The 26,840-nt window shown below is 45.2% G+C and overlaps 1 protein-coding gene across 6 annotated transcripts in view; it reads left to right on the forward strand.

The window, feature by feature from the left end:
* TMLHE (trimethyllysine hydroxylase, epsilon) overlaps positions 1 to 26,634 on the forward strand; it is a 40,472-nt gene extending 13,838 nt beyond the window's left edge. For 2 of the 6 annotated variants that reach the window (XM_027818610.3, XM_037908065.2), the window contains exons 3-9: positions 6,499 to 6,680; positions 10,677 to 10,853; positions 13,102 to 13,381; positions 14,829 to 14,948; positions 18,845 to 19,081; positions 21,796 to 21,934; positions 23,330 to 26,634. In XM_027818610.3, the coding sequence (XP_027674411.1) occupies positions 6,500 to 6,680; positions 10,677 to 10,853; positions 13,102 to 13,381; positions 14,829 to 14,948; positions 18,845 to 19,081; positions 21,796 to 21,934; positions 23,330 to 23,461 (1,266 nt within the window). In that variant the 5' untranslated portion in view covers position 6,499 and the 3' untranslated portion in view covers positions 23,462 to 26,634. Of the gene's footprint in view, positions 1 to 2,282; positions 2,563 to 2,890; positions 2,974 to 6,498; positions 6,681 to 10,676; positions 10,854 to 13,101; positions 13,382 to 14,828; positions 14,949 to 18,844; positions 19,082 to 21,795; positions 21,935 to 23,329 lie in introns of all 6 variants that reach the window. The other 4 variants (XM_043521959.1, XM_037908067.2, XM_043521960.1 and 1 more) reach the window with 4 other exon arrangements.
* Positions 26,635 to 26,840: the final 206 nt, after the last annotated feature.

Genomic DNA, 26,840 nt, shown 5'->3' on the forward strand with positions numbered 1-26,840 from the left:
CAAACCCTGAGTATATGTTGATGTGTGCTATAAAACTTCAGTGCTGAAGACACTTTAGCTTTATAAGAAAGTTAAATATTTTCCTTTGTAGAAGAAATAATGGAAAAAACCACACATACAAACTAGGCAAGAATTTTCATCTTGTTGGGTCTGCTCTGATTTGCATTTGTCAAAATGCCCTGGACCCAGATAAATTTTGGCCCTGTCTTCACTACAGTTCAAACCCATGTTAGTGTAATTTTGTCTAATATGGTTTGATCCAAAGTTCACATCGGGATTATTACTTCAAATTTTATTAATCTGTGAATTATAATAGGTTTCTCTATGCTTCTGTCAATGGTCATTCATTAAGGGGGAGGGCACTGTTTTTACCTCTTCTCCAGCAGGTGGCAGTACACCTCTGACATGTTGAGAGCTAGCTTTCCTGCATTTAGCCCAGGATTAATTAGTGTCAGAGTACAGACCCAGCAAAAATAGAACCATGTTAAATTGGACCATTTGAATGAAGTAAGTACTATCATAAATGTGATCATGTGTGGGGGAGATAAAAAACAAGGTTGGTTAGTCTGCAGGAAAAGAGAATTACAGAAAGAATAATGTGCTATGGTCTTTAAAAAGAAGCAGATGAAAGTCTTGATGCAAATGAGTTAAGAGTTGGCAGATTTCAATACAATTACTGCAAGGTGGGTCTTGTCTCAAGCAGTCAGCGTTAAACACCAGGTATTTGTCTTATGGCTTTCATTTCGAGCAAAATTAATTGCAGAGCCGACGTTGTCTCCTGATGTCTTTATTAACTACTTAACTGTTGACATAACCTTAATTGTGGAGGGAAGGGGAGTGGGGATTTGTCATAGCAGAGATCCAGTGTGAAAAACTGCCTGCTGCTGCAGTGTAGTGCAGTAAATCCGGAAGATTGTTTCTTGGCAGAGAAAATAATTCAGGTTGATACAAGAGTGTAATCCACTACTTGTGTTCTTTTTTTTTTTATAAATGGTACTTGTGCTGTGTAACATGTGCTCCATAAATAGTTAAAACTGCTGCTATGTTACTATAGGAAATGCATTATGAGCATGCATGTAATTTTAGACACCCATTATCACTGGGTTTTATGTACCTATCGATTGTTTCACTTGGTTTATGATTGGACTTTCAGTGCTTGATATAGTTTTAATAACTCTCTCATTTACCCCTGGCATTGAATGGTAACCTTCCCAAGGGAGGCATCTCCTTATCAGCCTTCAGCATTGTCCCTGTTTAATCAGTATTCTCTTCACAAAGGTTATCTTAACTCTAGCAGTGCGGCCTCATGATGGTTGGTTGCATTTTCTAAAGCAGCATAGAAATTCTAGATTAAAGATGCAACTGTCTCTTCAGGCAACCAGCAGCAAATATTTATCCCGGCTGAGACTTGCAGACAATATACATTTTTCTCAGGCTGCTTAGGGGGAACAGTGTGCAATTTTTTTTTTTAATGCTAATGTTTGTGAGGGTTGGTTGCAATACTGAAATTCTGCCCTATTTCCTACATTACCAAGTCATTAATTGGAAACATTTGGTTTTAGTTCAAAGCTTGTAAGAAAATAAAGGATTAATCAAAGGAAGAGTAAATATGAGCCATTCAGCATTTGATGAAAAACTTTTTTTAAAAAGCCAAATTAGAACAAGAGTTTGCAGCTTCATTGATTACAAGTAAATGTTGTTGTTGTTAAACAGTGCTGTTAATCCAGCACCGGACTGTGACATACTCTTTCCCAGGTAGTGGCAGGCATAATGTGGGGTTTTGTGGGATGATAATGATCTGCTCGCTAAAATCTAGATGGAGACCATAGATTCATTTAATGCTCTACCAAAAAAAAAAAATTAAATCAATACAAGGATTTTTTTTTTTTTTTTTTTTAATACTTGGATCCTAACTAACTTCCTTTGCTCAATATTTTTCTTTCCTTAAAATGGGAACTGAAAGGACTTTAATAAATGAACTGAAAGGCCATCTGATTTCACTCACTGTAAGTTCCTCTTGTATCCTCTGCAGAGATACTATTCTGTTACTTGCAGCTCTAATCCCTATGCCTCCTATAGCAACAAACGGGGTTTTTTACTCTTTCTCCAGAAGGCTGTGCTATGGTGTTTTTTCTTAAATAACCATACCGGCACCACTGCTTAAATTTTCCACCCTTTTGCATTCCCTTCCCTAGTAGTCTCTCCCTCCCACCCCTATACTCTTTGTCTTGGGTTAAGATTCTATTGACATGTTTCTATCTTTCTCACTCCTGTTGTTCTAGGCCTTTTGCATAAATAGTGTAAAACAGTATCTTAAGTTCTCTGTGTACAACTCTATCCTGCCCTGATAGAGGGATGGGCTTGATGATCCAATACATCTCTCCCGTCTCAAAATCCTCTGATCATTTGGATTCAGACTGAGATGATTTAGCTGCTTCTTCCACCTGCCCACTTGTTGAATCTTAAGGGACTTCGTCTTGGTACCTCAAGCCATTGCACTTCTCTGCATTGATAACTAGATCTGTCTGTAATGTGGACAACTTAAAAGTCAACAGTATAAAGGTAAGCTGAATACAAGAATATGTAGCTGTCTAAATGGCTAATTTTAATGAGGACAGGTCTAACTTGCTGCTTTCAGTCAGGATTCATTAAACTGGCACCCAATGTAAATGCTCTCCAGTATATGGATTTTTGGTTTCAGATTCTCAAATTCTCCTTTTAGTTTTAATATCCGTAACTGAGACTTGAATGAAATACACTGAATGCACTTATTGCAGTGACTGACTCCTGCCAACAGAGCAGAAACACAGTATGATTCTGATTGGATTAGATAAGCAGATCATTTACCCACTAAATGTTTTTGTTCTCTGGCAACCTTTGATGTTGAAAGAGGAAGGAAATAAAAGGAGTGTGTGTGTGGAAGGAGATAACTACAGTTCAAGCTCCCAAAGGCAGAGGCTGTTTTCTTAAGAGGTTTGTAGCAGCAATCTTTCTATTTTGTGTTCTGTATGTAGAAATGTATATAGACCCTGTAGTTTTCTTTCAGCTAAACTTGTGGATGCTCCAAAAGCTGAAATGAACCACTGTGCTCTTCAATATATAGTATGAAAGGAGAGATTGTCATGAAATACCAAATGCATGGTATGGTGTTGGGCTAGACCGGGCTTTTTCTTAACCTGCTAGTTGAACTTCATCAAAGTCATTAGCTAAAATTAACCTTTTGACTGGCAGTCTGTAGTTTACAGCTCACCAAAATGAAAGTTCGTGTCGTCTTTGCAGAGTGTTTCAGAACTGAATGCATTTGGTCTTATTTACTTGACACTTAGATATCAAAGCAAGAGATACTTTACCCTTACATTGGCTAGGTAGTTTTTGTCCCTCTTCTGTACTAGTTTATAACTGACAATTAATACAGAAGTGCGTCTCTCATCTAAAGAAGCACCCATTTGTAATCTGAAGCAATCAAATTCTTGGTTAAGCTGCTTCTCTTAGCCCTGTTTCATCCAAAACAGATCTAAGGAGCAAAAAAACTGTAGATTTTTTTTTTTAAAGCCAATATGAGAGTCTCAGGGATATCGTCTCGGGTTCAGTGTGTACAATAGTATGTAATACAGTTTGGATTTGTAAATTGTATAAATGTCGTAGTTAACTGCTGAGCTCAAGATAGCATCTTTTGAAGACTTGTTTGCCGTTTCATTATTGTAAAGGTTTTTCACCAGATTTAGCTTATTCTCTTTTTAGGGTTAATGATGATAGAAGTATGAAGTTTGTCCACAAAAATGAGTGACTGTTGCTGGCTAGAGCCAGACATAGTGGAAAAGCAGGCACTATCTCCTTTCCTCAGCCAGCTCTGCCAGGGCACCTTATTCCTGAGCTGCAGCACTATGGCTTGCCATTCTGGCCCCAGTTTCTCTTGAGCACCTACTGGACATTGTGTGGCTCTGTGAAGTGAATAATTAGGAACTAGAATGAGACCTGGCTAACTCACTTCCATGTGTAGCCACTGCACTATCTCAGATCTTGTTTAAACAAATGCTTAGTTTTCAGCAAGCTGGGGTGTTGGTCTACCTTGCACTAGCCTGCTGCGCACTAAGGGCTTGTCTACATTACCTGCTGGATCGACGGGCAGCGATTGATCCAACTGGGATCGATTTATCGCATCTAGTCTAGACGCGATAAATTAACCGCCGAGTGCTCTCAGTCGACTCCGGTACTCCACCGGGGCGAGAGGCGCAGGCGGAGTCGACAGGTGAGCGTCAGCCATCGATTTACCGCAGTGAAGACACCTCAGTAAGTAGATCTAAATATGTCAACTTCAGCTACATTATTCACGTAGCTGAAGTTACATAACTTAGATCGCTTGCCCTCCCCTCCTTTCCCCCCAGTGTAGACCAGGCCTAACTGTCCATGTGAACCCTGCTGCCACTCTCTATAAGTCCCCTAGTGCATACTGATCTTCTCCCATATCAAAGCAGCATAAATTAAAGCGCACTACGAAACTGTTAGTGCATGGCAGCAGGATCCGCGTGGACGCCTAGTGCATGACAGCAGACAGCCTACTTCAGGCTAGATTTACACCCCTTGCCACATACTAATGTTCATTTAGACAAGGCCTTCTTGTGGCATCTGGCTCTTAGGAATGTTGGGTACTTATTTGTTTCAATCCTATCTGATTCACTAATTAATTTTATATAGGAGGGAGCAGTGTCAGATGGTCAGAGCAAGGGAGTTGGATTCAAAGGGCTCCTGGGTTGTAGTCTCTGCTTCACAGTGACCTGCTTGTGCCTCGGTTTCCCCAACTGTAAAATGGGAATACTTACCAACTTCCTAGAGGCAGGGGAAGCGTAGTTAGTCATTTTTTATAAAGTACTTTGTGATCCTTGGGTGAAAAGTATCCCAAGTGCAAATTATCTGACCCCCCCCCCCTTTTTTTTTTAAACTGCTGTACATTGGACATCATTTAAAAACTTAACACTGGCCAGTCTGCTGTGATTTCCGAACCATGGTATCACCTAATACAGGAGTGATGTAGGTGGTGACTTTGGTACTAGGAGTGGTGGTGCATGTAAGTTTTCAATGTCTTTCATGCTTAGGCACTTACGGTGATAATTCAGCGCTTCAAAAGGGCTTGTCCCAAGCCACAGGCCTGTAAGGCAGCAGCATACTTTTCTCTTTTCCCTGCCTTCCTTCTGCCTCACCCTCTCCATACGTTGAGCCAAAACACTTTGATTCTAAGCTGAAAGCAGATGATTAGCAAAACAGTCTGCTTGCTTGCAGCCTGTTTAAGAGGGATTATTAGGTTTTAGTAACCACCAGAATTAGCAACTTCCTGATTGTTGTTTCCTATTGTCTATGAATAATTTATGTACTGAGTTCAATTAATCGTTTTACTGATATTCTAACCTTAGAATTCTGTTATGTCTAATCTCAAACAACTTCCATTTTATAAAGGTCATTCTTTTTTCTATTATTCAGAGAGAGTAACCTAGTTACTTCCTCTGCTTAGCAGATAGGGTCTTGCACCCAGATCCTCAAAGATACTTAGGTGCCTATCTCCAATAAGAGTTAGGTACCTACATACCTTTGAGGATCTGGGCTTTGGAAACTTGCAGCCTCTCTATTGCTGCTGTTCTTACCAGCACCTGGATATCCATGAACAAGTAAAGCCCTAAGTGGAGATGCTAGAAAAGAGATCAGGCTTGGTGTTCAGAAGAATAGAAAGGTATGGCGAATCAAAGCAGAGTTAGGGAAAACCTTCTTTTGTGATTGATAAAATGATGAAGGAAACACCCAAAATGATGACAAAAATGAAATAAATAAAAATCACTTTCTATATTCTCCATCTCCTGCTTGATACAGTTATAATTTCCAAACATTCCTATATTTAATGTTATTGATCTAAAGCTGTTGATTAAAAGCAGGGTAAAGGGCTCCCAGATATCATTGTGATGGGTGCCCTGTCAGTGTTGTTATAACAACAGATGTGGATTCCTGCTGCCACCAAGACAGCTGGGTGGGTTCCGATTGAAGCTTAGAAACCTGCGTGGCTGTGCAGTAATTGAGAGAATATAGTAGTAGTAGTATTCAAAGTTCAGCAATAAAGCTCCCTATTATAAAAACTTATTAATTAAAAACCTGAAGCATATTAAATTATTTTCATTGTACAACTGATGATGGCTAGATAGATGGTGTGGGGCACGGGTCACTTGTTGATTTGAACTAGAGAACATGATGGATTCTATGTAACGTGAAACAACTCGGTTTTACTTTGGGCACACTGCCAGGCTTCACCTAAACTTGCTCCTAATACTGTTACTTTCACCCACACTTGTCTTTCATCTAGCTGTTGTGTCTTGTCAGTAACATAGACTGTAAACTAAACTATTTTGGGTTGGCCCTATCTTTGACCTGATTGCCACCTCTGTAATAAAGATAAATAGTAACATAGAACCAGCCACAGTAACACTGGTCTCTCTCCTTCCTCTTGAATTTCCCCAGTATGTGGTGCCATAGATTGACACATCTATTCTCCAGCACCCAGTGCCTGCTGAATAGAGGCAGTGGACACCAAATATCATGGCAGCCCCGTTACAGAAAGAGCCTCCCTGCTGTATCCCGTTGGCACCATATGGCCCCTGCATCTCTGAACTGTGCCTGGCAATTACATGGTGATCATTTAGGTAAGGGGAGAGAGTGTGTATGCCTGCATGTGTGTTGGTGTGTGTCCACCTCTCTAGCTTAGTTGGGGTGGGAGGCAGCCTTTTCTGATTGTGCTTTACAGTGGTGGTGCTCTTTCAGTCAAGTCACTCTTGATTTCCACTAGAGTCAGACCCCAGCCCTCTTACTATATGGTTTAGAGGTTTGGTTTGGTATTTTCAGGGACGTATGGGACCAGGTCATCTCCATGCCCTAACGCTTTTGTGGCAGCCCAGTCTAGCAGGCTAAGGCAGAGTTCTAATCCCATCTCAGCCTTGACTTGCTGCATGGCTTTGAAACTGGGAGGAGAGGTAGATACGCTGGAGGGTGGTAGGGATAGGATACAGAGGGCTCTAGACAAATTAGAGCATTGGGCCAAAAGAAATCTGATGAGGTTCAACAAGGACAAGTGCACTTAGGACGGAAGAATCTGATGCACCGCTACAGACTAGAGACCGAATGGGTAGGCAGCAGTTCTGCAGAAAAGGACCTAGGGGTTACAGTGGATGAGAAGCTGGATATGAGTCAACAGTGTGCCCTTGTTGCCAAGAAGGCCAATGGCATTTTGGGATGTATAGGTAGGGGCATTGCCAGCAGATCGAGGGACGTGATCGTTCCCCTCTATTCGACATTGGTGAGGTCTCATCTGGAGTACTGTGTCCAGTTTTGGGCCCCACACTACAAGAAGGATGTGGAAAAATTGGAAAACGTCCAGCGGAGGGCAACAAAAATGATTAGGGGACTGGAGCACATGACTTATGAGGAGAGGCTGAGGGAACTGGGATTGTTTAGTCTGCAGAAGAGAAGAATGAGGGGGGATTTGATAGCTGCTTTCAACTACCTGAAAGGGGATTCTAAAGAGGATGGCGCTAGACTGTTCTCAGTGGTAGCAGATGACAGAACAAGGAGTAATGGTCTCAGGTTGCAGTGGGGGAGGTTTAGGTTGGATATTAGGAAAAACTTTTTCACTAGGAGGATGGTAAAACACTGGAATGCGTTACCTAGGGAGGTGGTGGAATCTCCTTCCCTAGAAGTTTTTAAGGTCAGGCTTGACAAAGCCCTGGCTGCGATGATTTAGTTGGGGATTGGTCCTGCTTTGAGCAGGGGGTTGGACTAGATGACCTCCTGAGGTCCCTTCTAACCCTGATATTCTGTGATTCTATGAATCCACTTCACCCCCTTGTCAGACAGAGAAACAGACCGGTAAGGCAGCTGACAGACCAGTTAATAACCCCCAGTAGCTCCAGTGTTTAAATGATACCTGATACTTCTTAGCTAATTTCTGCTCTATATGTTACCTGAAGGCAATTCACTATTGATGTGTAGCCTTTCAGCGCAGCTCACGTGGACACATACAGTCACCATGTCAAGATATACCTTGGACATATCAAATGAGTAGGGCCCTACCAAATTCATGGTCCATTTTGGTCAATTTTACAGTCATAGGGTTTTAAAAATAGTAAATTTCATTATTTCAGCTCATGAAATTTCAGATTTAAATGTGTTGTAGTTGTAGGGATCTTGACCCAAAAAGGAGTTGTGGGGTGGTTGCAAGGGGTTTTGTAGGGGAGGTTGCAGTACTGCTAACCTTACTTCTGCGCTGCTGCAGGCAGCAGCGCTGCCTTCAGAGCTGGGCAGCCGGAGAGTGGTGGTTTCTGGCCAGGAGTTCAGTTCTGAAGGCAGAACCGCCGTCAACAGCAGCGCAGAAGTAAGGATTGTTAGGGGGCTTATTCCTTCACCCACTTACTTCCCTGGTCCTTCTTGCATGAACAGAGAGCAACAATACCCAAAGTCCAAAGGTGCAAACAATTCGATGTTTATTGGGGTGAACTTCCAGCAAGCATGATTCCAGTTTCCTTCCTTAGCGTCCCCCTTCCCAGCTCTGACACCACAGAGCCTTACACCTGTGTCCTTGTTCCCATTCCTGCCCTTAGCCAAACATGATTCCAATTTCCCCAGCCCCATTCCCTGTTCCCATTTCCCCTCCCCACACCCACCCACTCACTTCCTGATTGATTGCAGGCTATATAGTAAAACTTGAGTTCTGCTTTGCTATACCTTAACCAATCATTTTCCTGAAATTTAACTAACCAATCCTAACATATTGTAACATGATTATGTAACCAATTATATCCCACCACCTTAATTAGTTTACACCCAGCAAAATTAATTATACAGCAGACAGGAACAATCACAGAACCAGAAAGAGATTATACAGACAAACAATAGCAAAGTGGGAACTATAATGACAAAACAATACAGAAGTGAGGATTTCATATCCCAGCTATTGATAAGTGAGTTCTTGCCAGACAGGATGCTATCAAACTAAGTTTCCTTTTACATTTTCTAGGCACTTCCCTTTCTCTGGAGGTGATAGGCACTATCAGGACAGGATTGTATTCCTAACAGCCCAATAGCATCTTCTTTCAATGTGACTAGTTTGGTGGCATACTATGGCATTGCCATCCTTACTTCTGCAGTGCTGGGCCTTCAGTCAGCAGCCGCCACTCTCTGGCCACCCACCTCTGAAGGCAGCCACTCAGAAGTAAGGGTGGCGTGGTATGGTATTGCCACACTTACTTCTGTACTGCTGCTGGTGGGTGCTGTCTTCAGAGCTGGGCACTTGCCAACAGCCGCCGCTCTCCAGCCGCCCAGCTCTGAAGGCAGTACAGAAGTAAGAATGGCAATACCAACCCCCCAAAATAACCTGGCAACCCCCCTGGCAAGTCCCTTTTGGGTCAGGACTCCTAATTTGAGAAATGTTGGTCTCCGCCATGAAACCTGTATAGTACAGGGTAAAAGCAAACACAAGACCAGACTTCAAGTTGGGGGAGACCGGATTTCAGGGTCCATGAAGCGTTTTTCATGGCCGTGAATTTGGTAGGGCACTACAAATGAGGCTAGTTTAGGGGACCTTTGTATTTGAAAGCATCTCTTTTAAGTATGTAATTAAAGGAGATTGCCCAGTATTTAAGATACCTTTGGTCCAAAGGATGATGCAATGCCCAATTGCATATGGATCTGGATACTTGGATTTCAAAAGCCAAGCTGGACTAGAGGGGGAGGGACTCTCCTCTTACACAAAGACATTCTTAGAGATATCAAAGCTGGATAAGACAGTTTTAAGCTGTTTGGGGATGGGAGAAAGGCAAAAGCGCCCTGCCATGCTGTAGGTCAAGGAATATTTCAGTGTCAAGCTTAGTGCCAGTGCAGTGGTGGTTTCCATTGTATTCAGATTGACCTGTTGATTTATACCTATCCTATTTGGCTGGACTTTTTCCTCTTTCTGTGTTTCTATACAGTTGCCCATTAGCAATATGATTTCAGCCATACTGAAGGGAGCATCTTATCTCGGACAGTTGCCTGCAAAGGGAATGAAATAGTCTGGTCTGTCAAGGAATAGGGAAGAAAGGAATAAGTAACTGCCTAGGTGCATGGCTAAGGCTGCAGTCTTCCTTCCCAACAGTGTCACAGGAGGGGACTTCTGTGGGCTCCGTGAGAATCGAACAACCTATAGAATACTAGGCCCTGGTTAAAATAACACTTGCCTAATATTCACAACACTCCTTGGAGGTAGATAGTGTGCGTGTGCAGTGGTTTGAGGGTAAATACTAATAGACTTCGTAGTTGCTGCAAGTGGGCTTATACAGGTGGGGTTCTTAGCCTTTTGGGGTACATCTATACGGCAGCTGGGAGGTGTAATTCCCAGCTTAGGTGGACATAAATATGCTAGCTCTGATCAAGCTAGCATACTAAAAATAGCAGTGTGGCCACAACAGCTCAGGCTAGCCGCCCAAGTCTGAAATCCTTGATATGTACTTGGGCCGCTGCAGCCATGCTGCTATTTTTGGTGTGCTAGCTCGCACAACGCTTACGTGTATGTCTAGCTAAGTGGGGATTACGCCTCTCAGCTGCAGTGTAGACAACCCTTGGTTTTAACTTGTTTGACCAAGGACTCTTTTAACTATCTATTTCCCCAGAGCTCAGGTACGCAGAGACCCTGATGCGCTTTGATTATGTGTGGCTGCGTGATCACTGCCGCTCCGCATCCTGCTACAACGCCAAGACTAACCAGCGCAGCCTAGACACAGCTAGCGTGGATCTATGCATCAAACCAAAGACTGTCCGGGTGGATGAGACCACGCTCTTTCTAACATGTAAGTCAAGGGAGTCTGCACTAAATGTTATGAAGGGGCCTAGCTGCAGCCGAGGTAAACATTGAAGAGTGTCATTCTGCGAGATGTCCCTAGGTGCTTTCTACAATCCGCACATGCCTTAAATCATTTCCAGGGTTGTGTTGCTTTTAACTGAAAAGAAAACTGTCAGTGTGTCTAAAAAGCTGTTTCTCACTGGAGATCTGAAACTTGGGGCTTGTCTGCATGGGGAAATTTACTGGCATAGCTATATACTGCAATAGTCATAGGGTATGTCTACACTATAAATTAGGTCGAATTTATAGAAGTCGGTTTTTTAGAAATCGTTTTTATATAGTCGATTGTGTGTGTCCCCACACAAAATCCTCTAAGTGCATTAACTCGGCGGAGTGCTTCCACAGTACCGAGGCTAGCGTCGACTTCCAGAGTGTTGCACTGTGGGTAGCGGCAGAGCTGTGCTGCTGTAAGGTCTTCCGTGTAACTGCTCTTTGCCGGCAGGAGAGAGCTGTACTCCCGGAAAAACACAACCACCCCCAACGAGCAGCGGTAGCTTTGTCGGCAGGAGAACATCTCCCATCGACAAAGTGCTGTCCACACCAGTGCTTTTCATCGGTAAAACTTTTGTCAGTCAGTTGGATGGCTTTTCTTTTTTTTTTCCCACACCCCGACTGACAAAAGTTTTACCGACAAAAGTGCAGTGTAGATCTAGCCATAGTAAGTGTGTCCACGCAGGGAGTTTTAGCACTATAACTCTAGTGGTAAGCTTCTCGGTTTAGACACAGTCTCATTATTTTGCATCTTTTTGCATGCATGCTGACAGTTTGTTACACAATGGTTTGTGAGACCTGCTGATTTAGTCTTTAAGAAACAATATCAATTAGAAACCTAGTGTATTTCAGAAACGTTTCAAAGTAGCTTCAGGTCCCACACATTACCTCAGTCCCCTGCCTATTACCGTGATTGAGAAGCATGTTTTTTCCACTATATACTGTTGCTTTCCGCTGTTGGTTGTGTTAAAAGACCCACACAAATGCGGAAACATTTCAGCTTGACAGCACTTTGTGTGTAGTCATTGCACAAAATAAACAAAGTTCAAGATATTTTTTTTTCCTCTTCTCTTGGGTGTTTTTTAACAAGTAAAAAATATAATTCAGAGAGGTGACTTTTTAAGGCATATCTTTTTAAATAGGATCAAACCATCGTAGTCACAAAACAAGTGGTGCCCTTTTTTCCCCCACCAAAAAAAAATTCTAAATGAATGTAAGAACTGAATATAGGCATATGGTAAAGATTTCCCAGTGCCCCATGGGTGCTCTTTCGCTTACATTCTTGGGCTGATGGTAAGGCGGTCCTGCTGTGGCAAAGAGTGCTGATGGATTACAGTAAAGGACTTACATTTTTATTGTGTTTCCTGGGGAAGTCCAGGTTTATCTCTGGATCAAGTGTTGTTTTGGGAAGAGACCTAGCTGTGAACAGATAACTTGAGAACAGAGAGTGGTTCTGGCCTGTGCTACAGTTATAAACATTCCCTCAGAGTCTAAAGCTCTGTTCCCTTTTTTCGCCAAATATGTTTTTGTTTGAACTAGAGAAAATGCAGACACTCAAAAACTACATTAGAAGATGAACGACTTCCTTTCTTTTACATTTTCCCTCTTAATGTGAGGGTCTGATCAGAACTCCTGTCTCCTACTTTATCCTCTACCCATTGTTCTCTGCTCCACAGCTCATCACTTTTTCTCCGGCTCTGAGGAGTGATTGTAGATTTGTCCCATTAGAGCTCAGCAGTTTATTCAGACCATTCCTGTGCTATCAGTGCCTGATTCCCCATGCATTACCACTCTGTACTGTCTAGGGGGTTTTAATGGATCTGATTTCAGGTTATAGGACTGCAAAGCTGATGCATTCTGTTCTGAACTTTGACTAAGGCACGATGTCAGACCTAGGGGGAATATGGAGCCCTAAGACTAAAGTAAAAGTAATTTAGCTGGGAACTAGAACTTGTAATGCAAATAAAGGAGTCACCAGGTGCACTGAAATATGAAATAACAATGTGGTGTATCAAATGCTCACTTTCTCACTATAACCTCAAAGATAATTTCTTCATGTAACTTGTCCAAGAAAAATCTAATTCCGCAGTAAGAAGTTGTTGCTAGACAAAATTGTAGAGTGATGACTACATCCCAATCCCATGTTTTAACTGACTGATCACCCCAAAGCTCCAGTGGCAACAATGCTTTCTATTTTATCACAGGGCCAGATGGTCATGTGACCAGGTATGGGTTAGAGTGGCTGGTGAAGAACAGCTATGAGGGTCAGAAGCGGCAGGTCATGCATCCTCGAATTCTCTGGAATGCTGAGATCTATCAGCAAGCCCAAGTGCCCTCCGTGGACTGCCAGAGCTTCCTGGAGACAAACGAGGGGCTGAAAGAATTCCTGCAAAACTTCCTGCTGTATGGCATTGCTTTTGTAGAAAACGTCCCCCCGACCAAAGAGGACACGGAAATCTTAGCAGAGAGAATCAGCTTGATCAGGTAACTAGAGGTGCCCCAAGGAAGGCCACATGCAACTTACTAGGAGCTCCAAGGGCCACACACATAACAAGGAGCAGATTGTAATCTCCCTCTTTAGTATGAAGGTGCAGCCTTCACTTACCCTCGATCTCAGAATATAACTCCAGTCAAGGTGAAGTATTACATACTGGGACCTGCAGTCTCTGTGGCCAGGCCATTTGATTCAAGATGGAATGTTGCATTGTAGAACCTGCCATGTCCACGGGCCCCACCTCTTTATTAAAGTCAGGATTATGGCATTGTGGAGCTGCATAGGCAGCATCTGGCTACTGTTGTGCTAATGGATAATATGAAGATCAATGAGTAAGTGTTGGACTGGGAAGATTTGAGCTTCACTAGGAGAGAGATTTCCTGTTTTAATACGAAGGGTTGGGAGGGCAGCCCTGGGCCTGGGAGCTGGAAAGATTAACATAAAAATCTGTAGTTGGCTCGAAAGGAGAAGTGTGGGAAAGATATTTCAAGTGTACAACAAAACAAAAACTCCACTGGTCTAGCCTGGGTTTGAATTTCAGGCTGTCTCCAAACTGAGTGCTGTAGAAACAGCTTATATGCCCCAGGCCATCAGCAATACAGAGATTTACATCATGGAATTTCCACTCTTTTCATGCTGGTTAAGGAGTCGCATTGATGGGTTCCCAAGGGAGTCCTATTTGTCTTATCTATCTAGGTACTTATAGGCCTCATTACTGAGACTCAGATCCTCAAAGGTATGTAGGTGCCTAACTCCCTTTGATTTCACTGGGAGCCAGGTACTTAAATACCTTTGAGGATCTAGGGCTGAGTGCTTTTCAGCTTTCTACCAGTACAATTTGCTTGTCATCAGCCTGTTTCCTCCGCTGCTGGTCATCTTCCTTCCCCATGGTTCAAGGCTTGGCGAGTGGGTGTTGGATGGGAAACTCTGGGGGCCTTGGAACTCAAGCAAGGTTTCTGTGCAATCCCAGAGGAGGTGGGTGGAAGGGGGAATGTGCTGTGTGAGGGTCAGCATCTTCAGACTGTGGGAATGCCTCACATGACTCAAGAGTGAGGCTTTTGTTGATTTTATAGGAATAGTGTTCAGCTGTAAGAGGCGATCCATTCATCTGCTTGAAGGATATTGGTCACGAGACTTCAAAGGCTATGGGGGTTACACAGGAGAGGTTGGAGCTCTGTTATGAGGGAGAGGAAACAAACACTTAAAGTAGTAGAAACCCCTTCACTTGAGACATTAGTAATGAGTCACTTAATTTATATTATAAAATATGCAGCACACGATATTCTGACTTTCTAACTTGTACACTTTGGGGGATGGTGGCAGATACACTTATGAAAACAGCTAGGATGTTCCCTAAAGCAATCTGTGCCTCACCAGTTGTGTTTACTAGCCCCTCTGTCATGTACACCTGATCAGATCCTGTCTTTTCTCTTCCAGGGAGACCATCTATGGTAGAATGTGGTATTTCACCTCTGACTTCTCCCGAGGAGACACAGCATACACAAAACTGGCTCTGGATCGTCACACTGACACCACCTACTTCCAGGAGCCCTGTGGGTAGGTGCTTGTGCTGGTTCCCAAAGATGCAGCTCAAAGGGCAAGAGTAATTTACAAGACTGAAGTTTCTAATGGCAGAATTTTTGATAAGTGGGTTGGCTGGTTCTAGACCTTAGCCAGGCACTAAACAGACTCACCCATTCCAACAGTACGGTACTGCTGCATCAGGAATCTGTCAGCATGCTTTAGTTTTTAAATCCCACTTTTTCCCCACCTAAAAATTCCTGGTCCTTCAGGCACACATTCTTATTGGGGGTTGGCTCTTGGGTGACTACATCTTGCTGTCAAAATGACTCAGGTACTTCTTTGGTGCTCTTTTGGGATGACGTTGGCCTTACGACCATATACACAATAGGCCCAGCCACCCAACTACTTAGCAGTTTATGTGCTTTACAGCGTTAGTAAAATTACTATGAAAATCTATGTATAGATTCCAGAATCCCAAAATTCACAAGTTGCATATTAATGACTGATTATTTGTAGGCTGTGATGTGTGGGTTGTGCTGACTTATTTACCATCATTACACATGATCTGAGCAAGAACTCCAAATAAGTTTGGATTTACTTTCTTCCAGTGGTGTATTACTATCATCAGTTAAACAGCCTGCTGCTCGGACTCCTCAATTCCAAAGTTCATGCCTGTCTCCATTTTCAATATGTTCAGAACTGCAACATGCTCATTAAATGCTCATTCCCAGACTCTGTGTTCACAAGTAGTTTTACTCCCGTCTGGCCCCTGTGATGTAGACATTATACCCTGTTTGTGATGCAGGTTTTGATGCCCTGAGAGAAAAAGGCAGCTGGCCTAATGTGGATCACACTGTTGTGCAGGAGACTCAAGGCCTCATTTTCAGTCTGTCTTTTCATAGCGGGAGGTTGGGAATGCTGCGGAGACAGCTCCCTCAGTCACCAGGCAAAGGCCCAATTAGGGACCAGTGTTACTTAGCACTTTCTAAATACGGATGTAAAATACTAAAATGATTAAACGGTAAGCCTTAGTCTTACTGGTTAACCGACCCTAATTGATGTAACCCCAGCTGCGCGGGCCGGCCAGAGCAAGCGGCCACAGCCCCTCTACCTTTAATCGGTTAACCGATTAAACAACATAATTTTAATCATTTAAACTGTTAACTTTTTAAACGGATATTTACATCCCTATTTCTAATCATCTGAAAGGTGGCAACTGCAGTATGGAGCTTTGAAAGCAGAGGAAGGAATAATGGTGAGAGATCCTCTGGCTGCATATAAACTGCAGAGCAGCCCTCAGGAAGGGTAGAGGGAACTTACAAAACTGCCTGCTGGAGTTAAGCTCCAGCTGCCCAGTTCACATCCCATGTACTGTCATGGCAATGAAACTAGCACGAAACATCTAGGTGGCAGGGAGTAACTTGCATAGCAGTGAGGGATGTTAAATGAATGATTTATTAGTATGCCCTGTATGTGGGAGAGGAGTACTTGCACAAGGCACAGGTCGTGCTGGCACACCGTCATCCAGGAGCTACGCTGCTCTAGTATGTTCTGTGAACAGCCAGGCATTATTCTGAGCCCTTTTTTGCGGAGTATGCTCTTCAGAGCTGATTTTATTAAGGAACTATCCGATGAAAACTCTACTGAAACAAATAGAAAAAAGTCCTCAAGAGTGAATGCCTTTATTTCTTGCAGAGTAGTAAAGGTTTCTGATTAAACCAGTAGCTGGAGAAACTGCTAATCTTTAGCTATTGTTGTTCCTTTCTGCTTTGAAAGAAACCTGTCTCCCTAGTGTGTCACTGTCTGCAATGGCCTGCAGCATTATGTCTGGTTTTGATATCCTAAAATGAACAGGTAGGATTACCTCTAGGTGTTACAGGATGCTGACCTTTTGAAAGCCACAGTGTCTTCAAGCAACCTTTCTGCAGCCCTATTGGTCTGTCAGCAGCTCTCCCCATTGTAAGGAAATCTGCCTTTGAATCTGTAGTGCGAGTTTTGAAGTCTCTTGCAGCTTGAAGGTGTAAGGAGATAGTTAGAGCCCAACAGAAAGAAGCTGCAGGTGCTGGATGAATGAGCTGGATGGATCACTAAATACCTTTCTCATGGGGCCTCCTAAAACTTAGGACCAGTCAGTTAGAATTGGACCGGAGACTTCCAGGGAAAGCACAGAATGCTGCAGAAAGTGGTGGTGGTAATTTAATGGGTGAAACTGTCAACTCATAAAACTGGTGCTGGGGAGCTCTGTTTGGCTGGAGGGTGCCATCTGACAGACTACACCTTACCAAGTAGGTCTGAAGAGAAATAAATGAGAAAGATACGTAGGAGGTGGTAGAGGGGTGAAGTTTGGGTTGTTTGGATTCCCTTGTCTGAGCAGTTCCACACCTTACAATATTTTGCGGAGGGCTGGCCCAGTGGCTAGGAAATAGCTTGTGACTCAAGTTATGAATTGAATTCCCTTCTGCCATAGACTCCTTATGTGATTTGGGCAAGTCACTCAAGCTCTGTGCCTCAGTTTCCCATCTGTAAAATGTGGACAGTAGCACTTCCCTACCTCACAGGGTGTTGAGGATAAATATGTTAGATTGTGAGGTGCTCAGATGCTACAATGATGAGCATCTAAGAGAGAGAGGTTCGTGTTTTAAGTAGAACTTTAACTTTGGTTTCCCTATTTTTCCAAAGCTAGCTTTTTTTTTTTTAACTCACTTTATTCTAAGGCATTTTAGAGGAATTAGTTTTATGCCTGTTCAACTTTTAAAATCCAGGGTGAATCTTCTTTTGGGTTGGGAATAGTTTATAGTACTTCAATGCAATTTGATCATTGTAAAAACTGCTGTAGAAACTGTAACACAGTATTTTAATTAAGCCATGTCCTAGTGCAGGGGTGGGCAAACTATGACCTGGCTCCTCTCTGGCGCTCCGGCCGGGGCCCTGGGTCGGGGGCAGCGGCTCGGCCGCGCTCCGGCCGGGGCCCTGGGTCGGGGGCAGCGGCTCGGCCGCGCTCCGGCCGGGGCCCTGGGTCGGGGGCAGCGGCTCACGGCTCCTGGAAGCCGCAGTATGGCCCTGCTCCAGCTCCTACGCACTCCAATGGGAGCCGCAGGGGTGGAGCCTGCGGATTGGGCAGAGCTCAGAGCTGCCTGGCCGTGTCTCCGCATAGGAGCCGGAGAAGGGACATGCCACTGCTTCCGGGAGCCGCTTGAGGTAAGCGCTGCTCTACGCCTGCACCCCCTGAGCCTCTCCGCATGCCCCAACCCCCCTGTCCCAGCCCTGATCCCCCTCCCGCCCTCCGAACCCCTCGATCCCAACCCAGAGCACCCTCCTACACCACTAACTCCTCATCCCCAGCCCCACCCCAGAGCCCGCGGCCCCTCCCGCACCCTAACCCCAATTTTGTGAGCATTCATGGCCCGCCATACAATTTCTGTTACCCAATGTGGCCCTCAGGCCAAAAAGTTTGCCCACCCCTGTCCTAGCATGTCTTCCAATCCCTAGTAAGAGAAGGAGCCATTTCAGACTTCAGTTGGGGTGGCGGGGGGTAGGGGAACACTTTACTAAATAAAGCTGCAGTCTTTAATTAATAACTTCAGTTATAAGACTGGGCTTTAGAATTTCACAACTACTTATATTTTAGGGTTAAACACTTCTTAGCTTTTTGCACTGGCTGGCTCTGTCCTCATTCAGTGAAATGCATGATACCTGACAACGTAAAACAGCAGCATCTACCACTTGCTATTGAGCCATGTCAGGTGTCCCAATTAAATGAAGTATACTATAAAAGAGACTCTGAAGCTGTCATGAGCTGCTTCTTTTCCAGGTTCATTCCCTTTTCTTGGTAGTTATCTTCCTATAACTACCCACATGACTTCACTCTCTACCAAGTGACAGACTGACTGGATTTTCGTTTGTGATGTGTGTTCTCTCCCCCCTTGCAGTATCCAGGTGTTCCACTGCCTCAAACACGAAGGGACAGGTGGCAGGACGCTGCTGGTGGATGGCTTTTACGCAGCAGAGCAGGTTCTCCGGCGAGCTCCTGAAGAATTTGAGCTCCTCACCAAGGTGCCGCTGAAACATGAGTACATTGAGAATGTTGTGGGCTCTCACAACCACATGATTGGGATTGGGCCGGTTTTGAATATCTACCCCTGGAACAATGAGCTCTATTTGATCAGGTGAGAAGTAATGGATCACACCATTGTTTGGGGGGTGGAGAGCGGGGGAGCAGCCATTAAAGACATATGTAGCTTTTCCAGCATGCTGGTCCTTTTGCACAGTGTAGACTGATAGAACCACTCTCCTTTACATCCTGCATTTTCTCCTGCTCTCCCAGCCAGTACCAGTGCTGAACCATGTACCAGTGCTGGGGCTGCTGGCTCTTCTAACTGGTACTTTAGGCTCTCTACCCTATCTTTTAAAGATAATCCTCTGTTCTGAGCTCTGGCAGTGCCACTTCTTGACCATCTCCCATTCAGCTGCGAGCTGTCTGCCCTGCAACGGAACAGTTGCAGGACTGGGTTTGAAACAGCCTCCGCTCTAATATGGGTTACAGCACACTTGGCTGAAAGGGAGGGGACGGGCCCTGTCTACAGGCAAGGTTTTCGTCTGAAAAATGAGGACAGTTGCCCAGAAAGGGTGGGAGCCACTATTCTAATCTGAATATTTGATGTAATTCTCACCAACTTCCACACACTTATTTTTCAGTCGTTACCCATGCCATTCATTATAAAGTCTAAACCCGTGGCAATTCCGTGCCTGCCAAATTCCCAGACTGACAATGAGGAGGTGTCCAGGGAATTTTCAGGGCATCATCTCCTGGGCAACCAGCCAGAAGCCCAAACACTATATGTTTCAACAGAGAACTCCGGCTCTTAAATCTCAGACTGCGAGTCGCTGCCAACCCCAATGCACTCACCCATTGCCCTGCCCAGTCACGTTTCTGCAGGGGGGCTACAGGTGGCACAGGTCTTCCTCTTCAGCTGGATCTTGCACTATTTAGGTCAATGAGAGTCATGCCATTGACTTCAATGCCAGCAGGATCAGGCCCCTTATACATAGGTCTTTCTGTATGTCCACCTAGTCTACAGGGATGTGGGGGTAAAACTTAGCCCAAGTTTTATTGAATCTTTGATTCTGGTTAGAATGAAAGCTGTCCAGCTTGTGCTCTTTATTTTGGATGATGATCAGTTGTGTTTGCCATCTCTGTACCTCATAACAGCACCTAAGATGAACTATAAACATTCAGCCCTGTAACTCTGTTTCATTAAACTTCATTAAACTTCATTATTGAAGCAGGCTTCCACTGATTGTTTCCTACTGAGGATGCTGATTGGTCAGTTTGTTCAAGCACTGGTATTCCCAAAACAGTGTTGAGCTAGTCCAGGGGTGGGCAAACTTTTTGGCCTGAGGGCCACATTTGGGTGGGGAAATTGCATGCAGGGCCATGAATGTAGGGCTGGGGCAGGGGGTTGGGGTGCGTGAGGGAGTGCGGGGTGTGGGAGGGGGCGCGGTGTGCAGGAAGGGGCTCAGGACAGGGGGTTGGGGTGCAGGAGGGAGTGCAGGAGGGGGCTTGGCAGGGGTTTGGGGTGCAGGCAGGGTGCATCAGGGAGCTCAGGACAGAGGTTCGGGGTGCAGGAGGGGGATCAGGGCAGGGGGCTGGGGTGCAGGAGGGATGTGTGGTGCGGGACTCAGGGTGGGGGGTGGGCTCCAGCCTGGCGCCACTTACCTGGAGCGGCTCTGGGGTGGCAGAGCGCTGCTAAGGCAGGCTCCCTGCCTGCCCTAGCCCCACACCACTCCCGGAAGCGGCCAGCACTACGTCGCTATGGCCCCTTGGGAAGTGGGGGGCAGAGGGTTCTGTGTGCTACCCTTGCCTGCAGGTACCCCCCCCCTCAGCTCCTATTGGCCGGGAACGGGGAACCGCAGCCAATAGGAGCTTCAAGTGTGGAATTCACAAACGAGGGCAGTGCACGGAACCCTCTGCCCCCTCTCCCCCCCCACCTACCCCCCCCCCGCCAGGGTCCGCAGGGATGTGGTGCCGGCCGCTTCCGGGAGTGGTACGGGGCCCGCAGCGACATGGGCATGGCAATCCCGTGGGCCGGATCCAAAGCCCTGAGGGATTGGCTCCAGCCCGCGGGCCGTAGTTTGCCCACCCCTGAACTAGTCACTGATAGTAGATTGCACAATCTTACTCTCCAATCTCCTTTTATTATGACAGGAGGAGTTTAAGGTTCTCCATGATACATCGGGGTTGATCTTCCGCTTAGAGTTTATACCCATCTATCCCTTGACATACAGGTCACTAACCGTGCATCATTTTTGACTTTGTTCCTACTTGCCAGCCATAAAGAAATAATCACTCTGGTGTGCGGGCCTTTTGCCTGCTCTCTGCATTGCATGAATTTCACCCTCTCAGCATTCCAAGCTGGCAAATGAGTGATTCAGAGTCACTTAAATGATGCTGCCTCTGTCTTGAAGCACTGCGATGCTCTCACTTCACCCTGCCCAGTGTAAATTGTCAACTGTAGTTAAAAAGAGTTTTTATAAGAAAGGGACACAATCAGGTCATTTGAGGCCGCAGGTTTAAAAAAAATCCAAAACAAAATATTAACAGAAATGTGGTGTGTTGTGTTTTTTGTTTTGTTTTTGGAAAATAATTCAGTGAGGATAGTTTTGTTTGGATTTAACTTGTTCCTTCTTAAATCCCCCCTCTTCGCCCACCCCAGCCCTGCCACATTTACTACATAAATACAGAGTAACCCCAATGCGTTTTTTGTGGCCTTCCTAAAGACGTCCTTTGTGCATTAGACTATAGAGGTTTCCTGTGGAATATCTGGCTCTGCTCTGCTCATAGATCCATGGTGACCGTCTCTTCTGTTTTGTTCTGACCCAGGTACAATAACTACGACCGAGCTGTCATCAACACGGTGCCTTATGATGTCGTGCATCGCTGGTACGCCGCGCATCGCACACTCACCACAGAGCTACGGAGACCAGAAAACGAACTCTGGGTCAAACTGAAGCCAGGCAAGGTAGTCACAGGATGTGGGAGCATGTGATCTCACTTCACTGAGGGTGGCAGCACATATTTAGATATAACAGGGACCTGGCAATTAAGACAGCTGATCTTTCCCCCGACTTGGTGTAATACTTTGGATAAGTTCCCTGTGCCTGTTTCCCTCTCACAACCCTGTGGCAGGATGAATTGTATGGGCAGCACCCAAGTCTCCATTGCATACATTCTTACCACCAGAAAAGTGGGGCAGAGGGAGGATATGGCCACAAGTCAAAGCAAAAATAGTGGGAATTCACCCAAAAACAGTGTGGGAGGAGGGCTGCCACAGATGGGGAAATAGATCTCCTGATCTGTGAAGTAGGGCCAATAAAAATACCAGTGTGAGGTAGGTTGTGAAGGTTAATGTGTGAAGTGCTTTGAGGTCTTGTAGAAGTGGGAGATCTTATTAATGGAAATATATGAAACATGTAGACGGCGTCTGAGGAAACGGATGAGACCGGCATTCCTATCAAGCTCTGTCCTCAGGCTGCTTTCAGAGTCTTGCACTGCAAAACAGTCTATAAAATCAATATTCTCCAACCCCAGACATGACTGAAGTTTGTGGTGCACAAACCATGGAAGCAGAAAAAAGAAGGGTCCACCCCAGGGTTTACAATGCCCAGGATGTGCTGTGCTTTAACCCCTTGTCTAGCATTACAATTACAATGCACAGAACCAGACTATATTAAAAGTGTGCAGATCCTAGGCATGTTTTGGCCTAGCGGACACATCTGTCCAAGCCTACCGAAAAGGTTTATATATACACAAGATAGATTCAGCCAGTGGAGATTAGTGTCAGAAAGCTGCTACAACCTCCCTCTGCTCCTGCATGACAGAGGGGAGGATATGCAGCCCAAAAAGTGGAGTATGACAACCCCTGAGGTTAGAGTTTGTGCCCCTTCCACCCTCTCCCTGTTACTGCAGGAGAAGGGCAAAGGATACGAGGTTTATATTGCTGGTGAACTCTGCCAACAGGCCACTACCATAGAAGCACCAAGCAAATGGTATAGACTGTGCCAGTACTGTCTCATTGTTTCTTTGTACTCCACTGTGTGTCTGTGTTATCTGTCGTCTCTCATCTTCGATTGGAAGCTCTTTGGGGCAGGGTGTGCCTTTTTGTTCTGTAGTTGTACAGCACTTAGCGCAGTGGTGCCTTGGTCCATGACGGGGGATCCTAGGAGTTACTGCACTGTAAATAGTAATTCATTGTTCATTTCAATGCCTATATATTGAGCAACCTGCCAGGAGCAGCCCAAGGGCCACACTTAATGTTTCAGTGTGCCATTTAGGTGATAATCTGCTCTAGTATGACCTCTGTTCATGTGGACACTTCTTCACTCTGTATTCTCAGTGCTTTTCTCCTCTTATGTAGGCGCTGTTTGTGGATAACTGGCGCGTCCTGCATGGGCGGGAATCGTTCACAGGATACCGCCAGCTGTGCGGGTGCTACCTGACAAGAGATGACATGCTAAATACTGCACGTTTCATGGGGCTGCAAGCTTAACATAGACTGTCAGCAGCAGAGAGGCAGCAAAACCTGTCAACCACAGTGCTCCCAAAACTGTGCGTCACCAGAACGAGCACGTTTTAAATACCTCATACACCCTATCCCTGCCAAAAAGTTCTCGGTGCCTGGGGCAATGGGCAGGAATTAAGGGTCACCAGAGCTTTACCTGATTGTCAGCTATTGGGCAGAGGGGGAGACCTCTCTTGCTCCCCACCCCCATGGCCTTTCAGCACAGTCTGACTCAGCTTGAGAAGGAAGAAGCCAAGAATCTGAGTTGCTGCTGAAAATGCTTACAAACACCAGCTGATGCAAAATTCCAATCAAGTGCCTTCTGGATTTTAAATGAGGTGGTAAAGCCCTCACATTCCCCTAGGTGTTTTGTCAGCAACCTTCCAGGATTCATTGCACGTGGTAGGCCAGAGTAGCTATTTGCTTTGTTTTGACCCTGAGCTAAACCTGATTCCAGCTCGAGAGAGGACAAGAGGATTTCTTTGGTCCTGCTTGAAGCAATGCAAACACCAAGTTACTCCAGCGTGAGGGTGGTGACAAGTTTCTTTTCTCTTTCCTGCTCCTTAAACAGGCCACACCCCTGGCTACACCCATGTGCATGCATTTCGGGGCAGATACAATGTCATCTTTCTCCAGTAATTGAAGGCAAACTGTGCTGACTGATGGCCCAAAAGCATCAGCCAGTGTAGTATTGAACCTCTCCAGGGAGATCTGTGGGGAAGGAGGAGAAGTGAGAAGGATCTGGGAGGGAGCAAGGTGCAGTTCATCAGGCAGCAGTGCAAGGCAAGGACACTATTTCCGACACCCCTCGGTTTGAGCAGCAGCAGGCTTGTCTCCACTGTTCCCACAGCCTTATCTGGTCAGAGCTTCCCTGCACATAGGGTGAAGGCACAGCTGCTGCAGTGTTTCTTGCAGACTTGCTGCTTAGGCCTTTCTGTTCTCTCTGCCTAAGGGCTACAGGCTTAGTGCAGGGAAGCTGGCAACCTGCTGCTGAGAGAGGCTTAGGGTTTTGCATCATATTTTCCTCCAAAGGTCGCTAATGAGATGCCTTTCAGGCCCAAAAAGACATGGATTGCATAGGAGTGTCTGGCATTTTAAGGGACACTGTCAAGATAGAAATCCTCTTTAAAAGCAGACCCTTTCCTGTTACCAATGACAGCTGACCATGACCAATCTCATTTATTTTTTCACTCTTCAGGCTGTTTGCTTTTTTCACCTCACTAAGCCTGGAAGATGAAACGAGGCTGGTCAGTCTCGCCTCTGATTCTCCTGAACTAGCCAGCTGCTGTTCTGCTGCAAACAGAGCATGGGGACGTTTACCTATAAAGCCAATGGTCTTCATTTAGTTCACATACAGATTAATGTCTCCTAGTACTAGGGTTCATAAAATTTCTCTGAAACCTACCTGGGTGAAACGATTAGACAATGTCCGTTTAAGGGACTCGCTCCGCTAGACAGCAAGGCTTTGCTTCAGTCATTGGGGTTTGTCAGGGAGTAACTGCAGCACCCAGTGTAATCCACCAACTGGGGATATGTGCAAAAGTGATCCATTAGCTGTGAATTCATGTCTGCAAGTTTTGGGTGGAGAGGGTCTTTTTTCCAGTTGTGTGTTTTCCAAGACCCATGGACTGGAGGCTGCTCTGGTGCTGACCGTTTCTGCTATAGGAGGCAGCTCTCAATTTTTGTCACAGAAGGAAGGAAAAAAGCCTCATCAAGCCTTCTGCACAGAATTCTTCTCTTGTAAATTGGTGGGAGGGATAGCTCAGTGGTTTGAGCATTGGCCTGCTAAACCCAGGGTTGTGAGTTCAGCCCTTGAGGGGGCCATTTAGGGATCTGGGGCAAAATTGGGGATTGGTCCTGCTTTGAGCAGGGGGTTGGACTAGATGACCTCTGGAGGTCCCTTCCAACCCTGATATTCTATGAATTAACAAGAACTCTGGTACTTGGTACACACGGAGACTACTGCAAAGCATACATTTTGAAAGCCTTTTACACATAAAAAATGGATAAAAGCGAAAACGTTAAAAATCAGGGTCTTGGCACTTCATGCATCTCAATGAGTGATACCACCTGGGCAGTGCCACTTTCTGGCCTTTGGTGCTTTTACTATAATGTCGTCTTGGTTCCAAACACTGCACTGGGGCGGCGGGTGATTTCAAGAACAGCCTAGATATAGAAACAGGTGGAAAAACCTGTTTGTATTGGGTGGTTTAAAACTGTAGGGAGTGGGGAGGGAGTTTGCCATCGAAATGTTGGGCCTGAAGCGCAGCTGAGAGCTTTGCATTTGAGAGGGAGTGGAATTCACGAATTCCTTCACAGCCTGGGGGATGTTCTGTCAGGATTTTGTTGGAATGGCAGTGATGTTTGCACATGGCAAAGTGCTACCAGATTTCCTGAGTCCGAATCTCTGTATTTCAAAGAGCAGCACTGTGGGTAACACAACCAGTAACACTCTATCTTCTCTCCAGTGGGGCCAGCTGCTCCAAGCAGCACTTGTTACTAGGTAAGGCTCTGCTACCTCCGGAAGCTCAAACACCCAGGACTCAGACTAGAGCAAGGGAAAAATTGCCTCAAGGTTATTGACAAGAGACTGGAGTGAAACCTGTGCCTTTCTGATAGGGAACCGGGGTATGGTAGGTGTAAGCTCCTCTGGACCCAGCAGACTGAATAGATGGGGGACACCAGTCTACCTAGAAGCGACTCTGGTGGAAACTGAACCCTGCTCCCTAACTCGCCAGAAGTGACTATACGCTCCCCATTATAATGACGTGGTGCTGGTTTGTTTTCCCCGTGAAGCACATGGTGGGGAAAGCTACCAGGAATTTGTAAGCTTCTGAAACATATTTTTCCTGCATGTCCTTTTCAACTTCTCTTAACCTCCCTCCCCAGCAACAAAGGTGGAGGGGCGAGAACTTGGTTTAACCTTCCTCACCACCCTTCCCTAGATCTTAGGGATTTGGAATTTCTTCTGAGCAACTTGCTGGAGTCAAGTATTTGGGGAAACAGTATTTCTTAGTCACACACTAGCGCTCTGTCAAATCTATACATTTGTCTTAACATCATGTCTGGAACAGTCTGTTCACAATGATGCTCTTCGATGTACTCAAGCTTTTCAGACTAATTTTTGCTAATAAAATAGGAGTTGCTTCTTTTTTTCACCACAGTGAGTTGGAGGCTCAGGTCTGTGAGCATGGGACTTATCTCTCACCTGTGTTACATTGATCCTGCCATTACATGTGCTCCATTACATCTAGCCAGTCCTCAGTCCAATCTTCTTCAGGGTTTTTCTCCTCCCAAGGATGTTAAATCTCCAAGAGTGACTTGGATCTTGGAAAAGTTTTTTTGAGAGGGTAATTTTCCTCTCTGC

Source organism: Chelonia mydas, chromosome 9 (genome assembly GCF_015237465.2).
Source record: "Chelonia mydas isolate rCheMyd1 chromosome 9, rCheMyd1.pri.v2, whole genome shotgun sequence".
Classification (NCBI taxonomy): Eukaryota; Metazoa; Chordata; order Testudines; family Cheloniidae; genus Chelonia; species Chelonia mydas.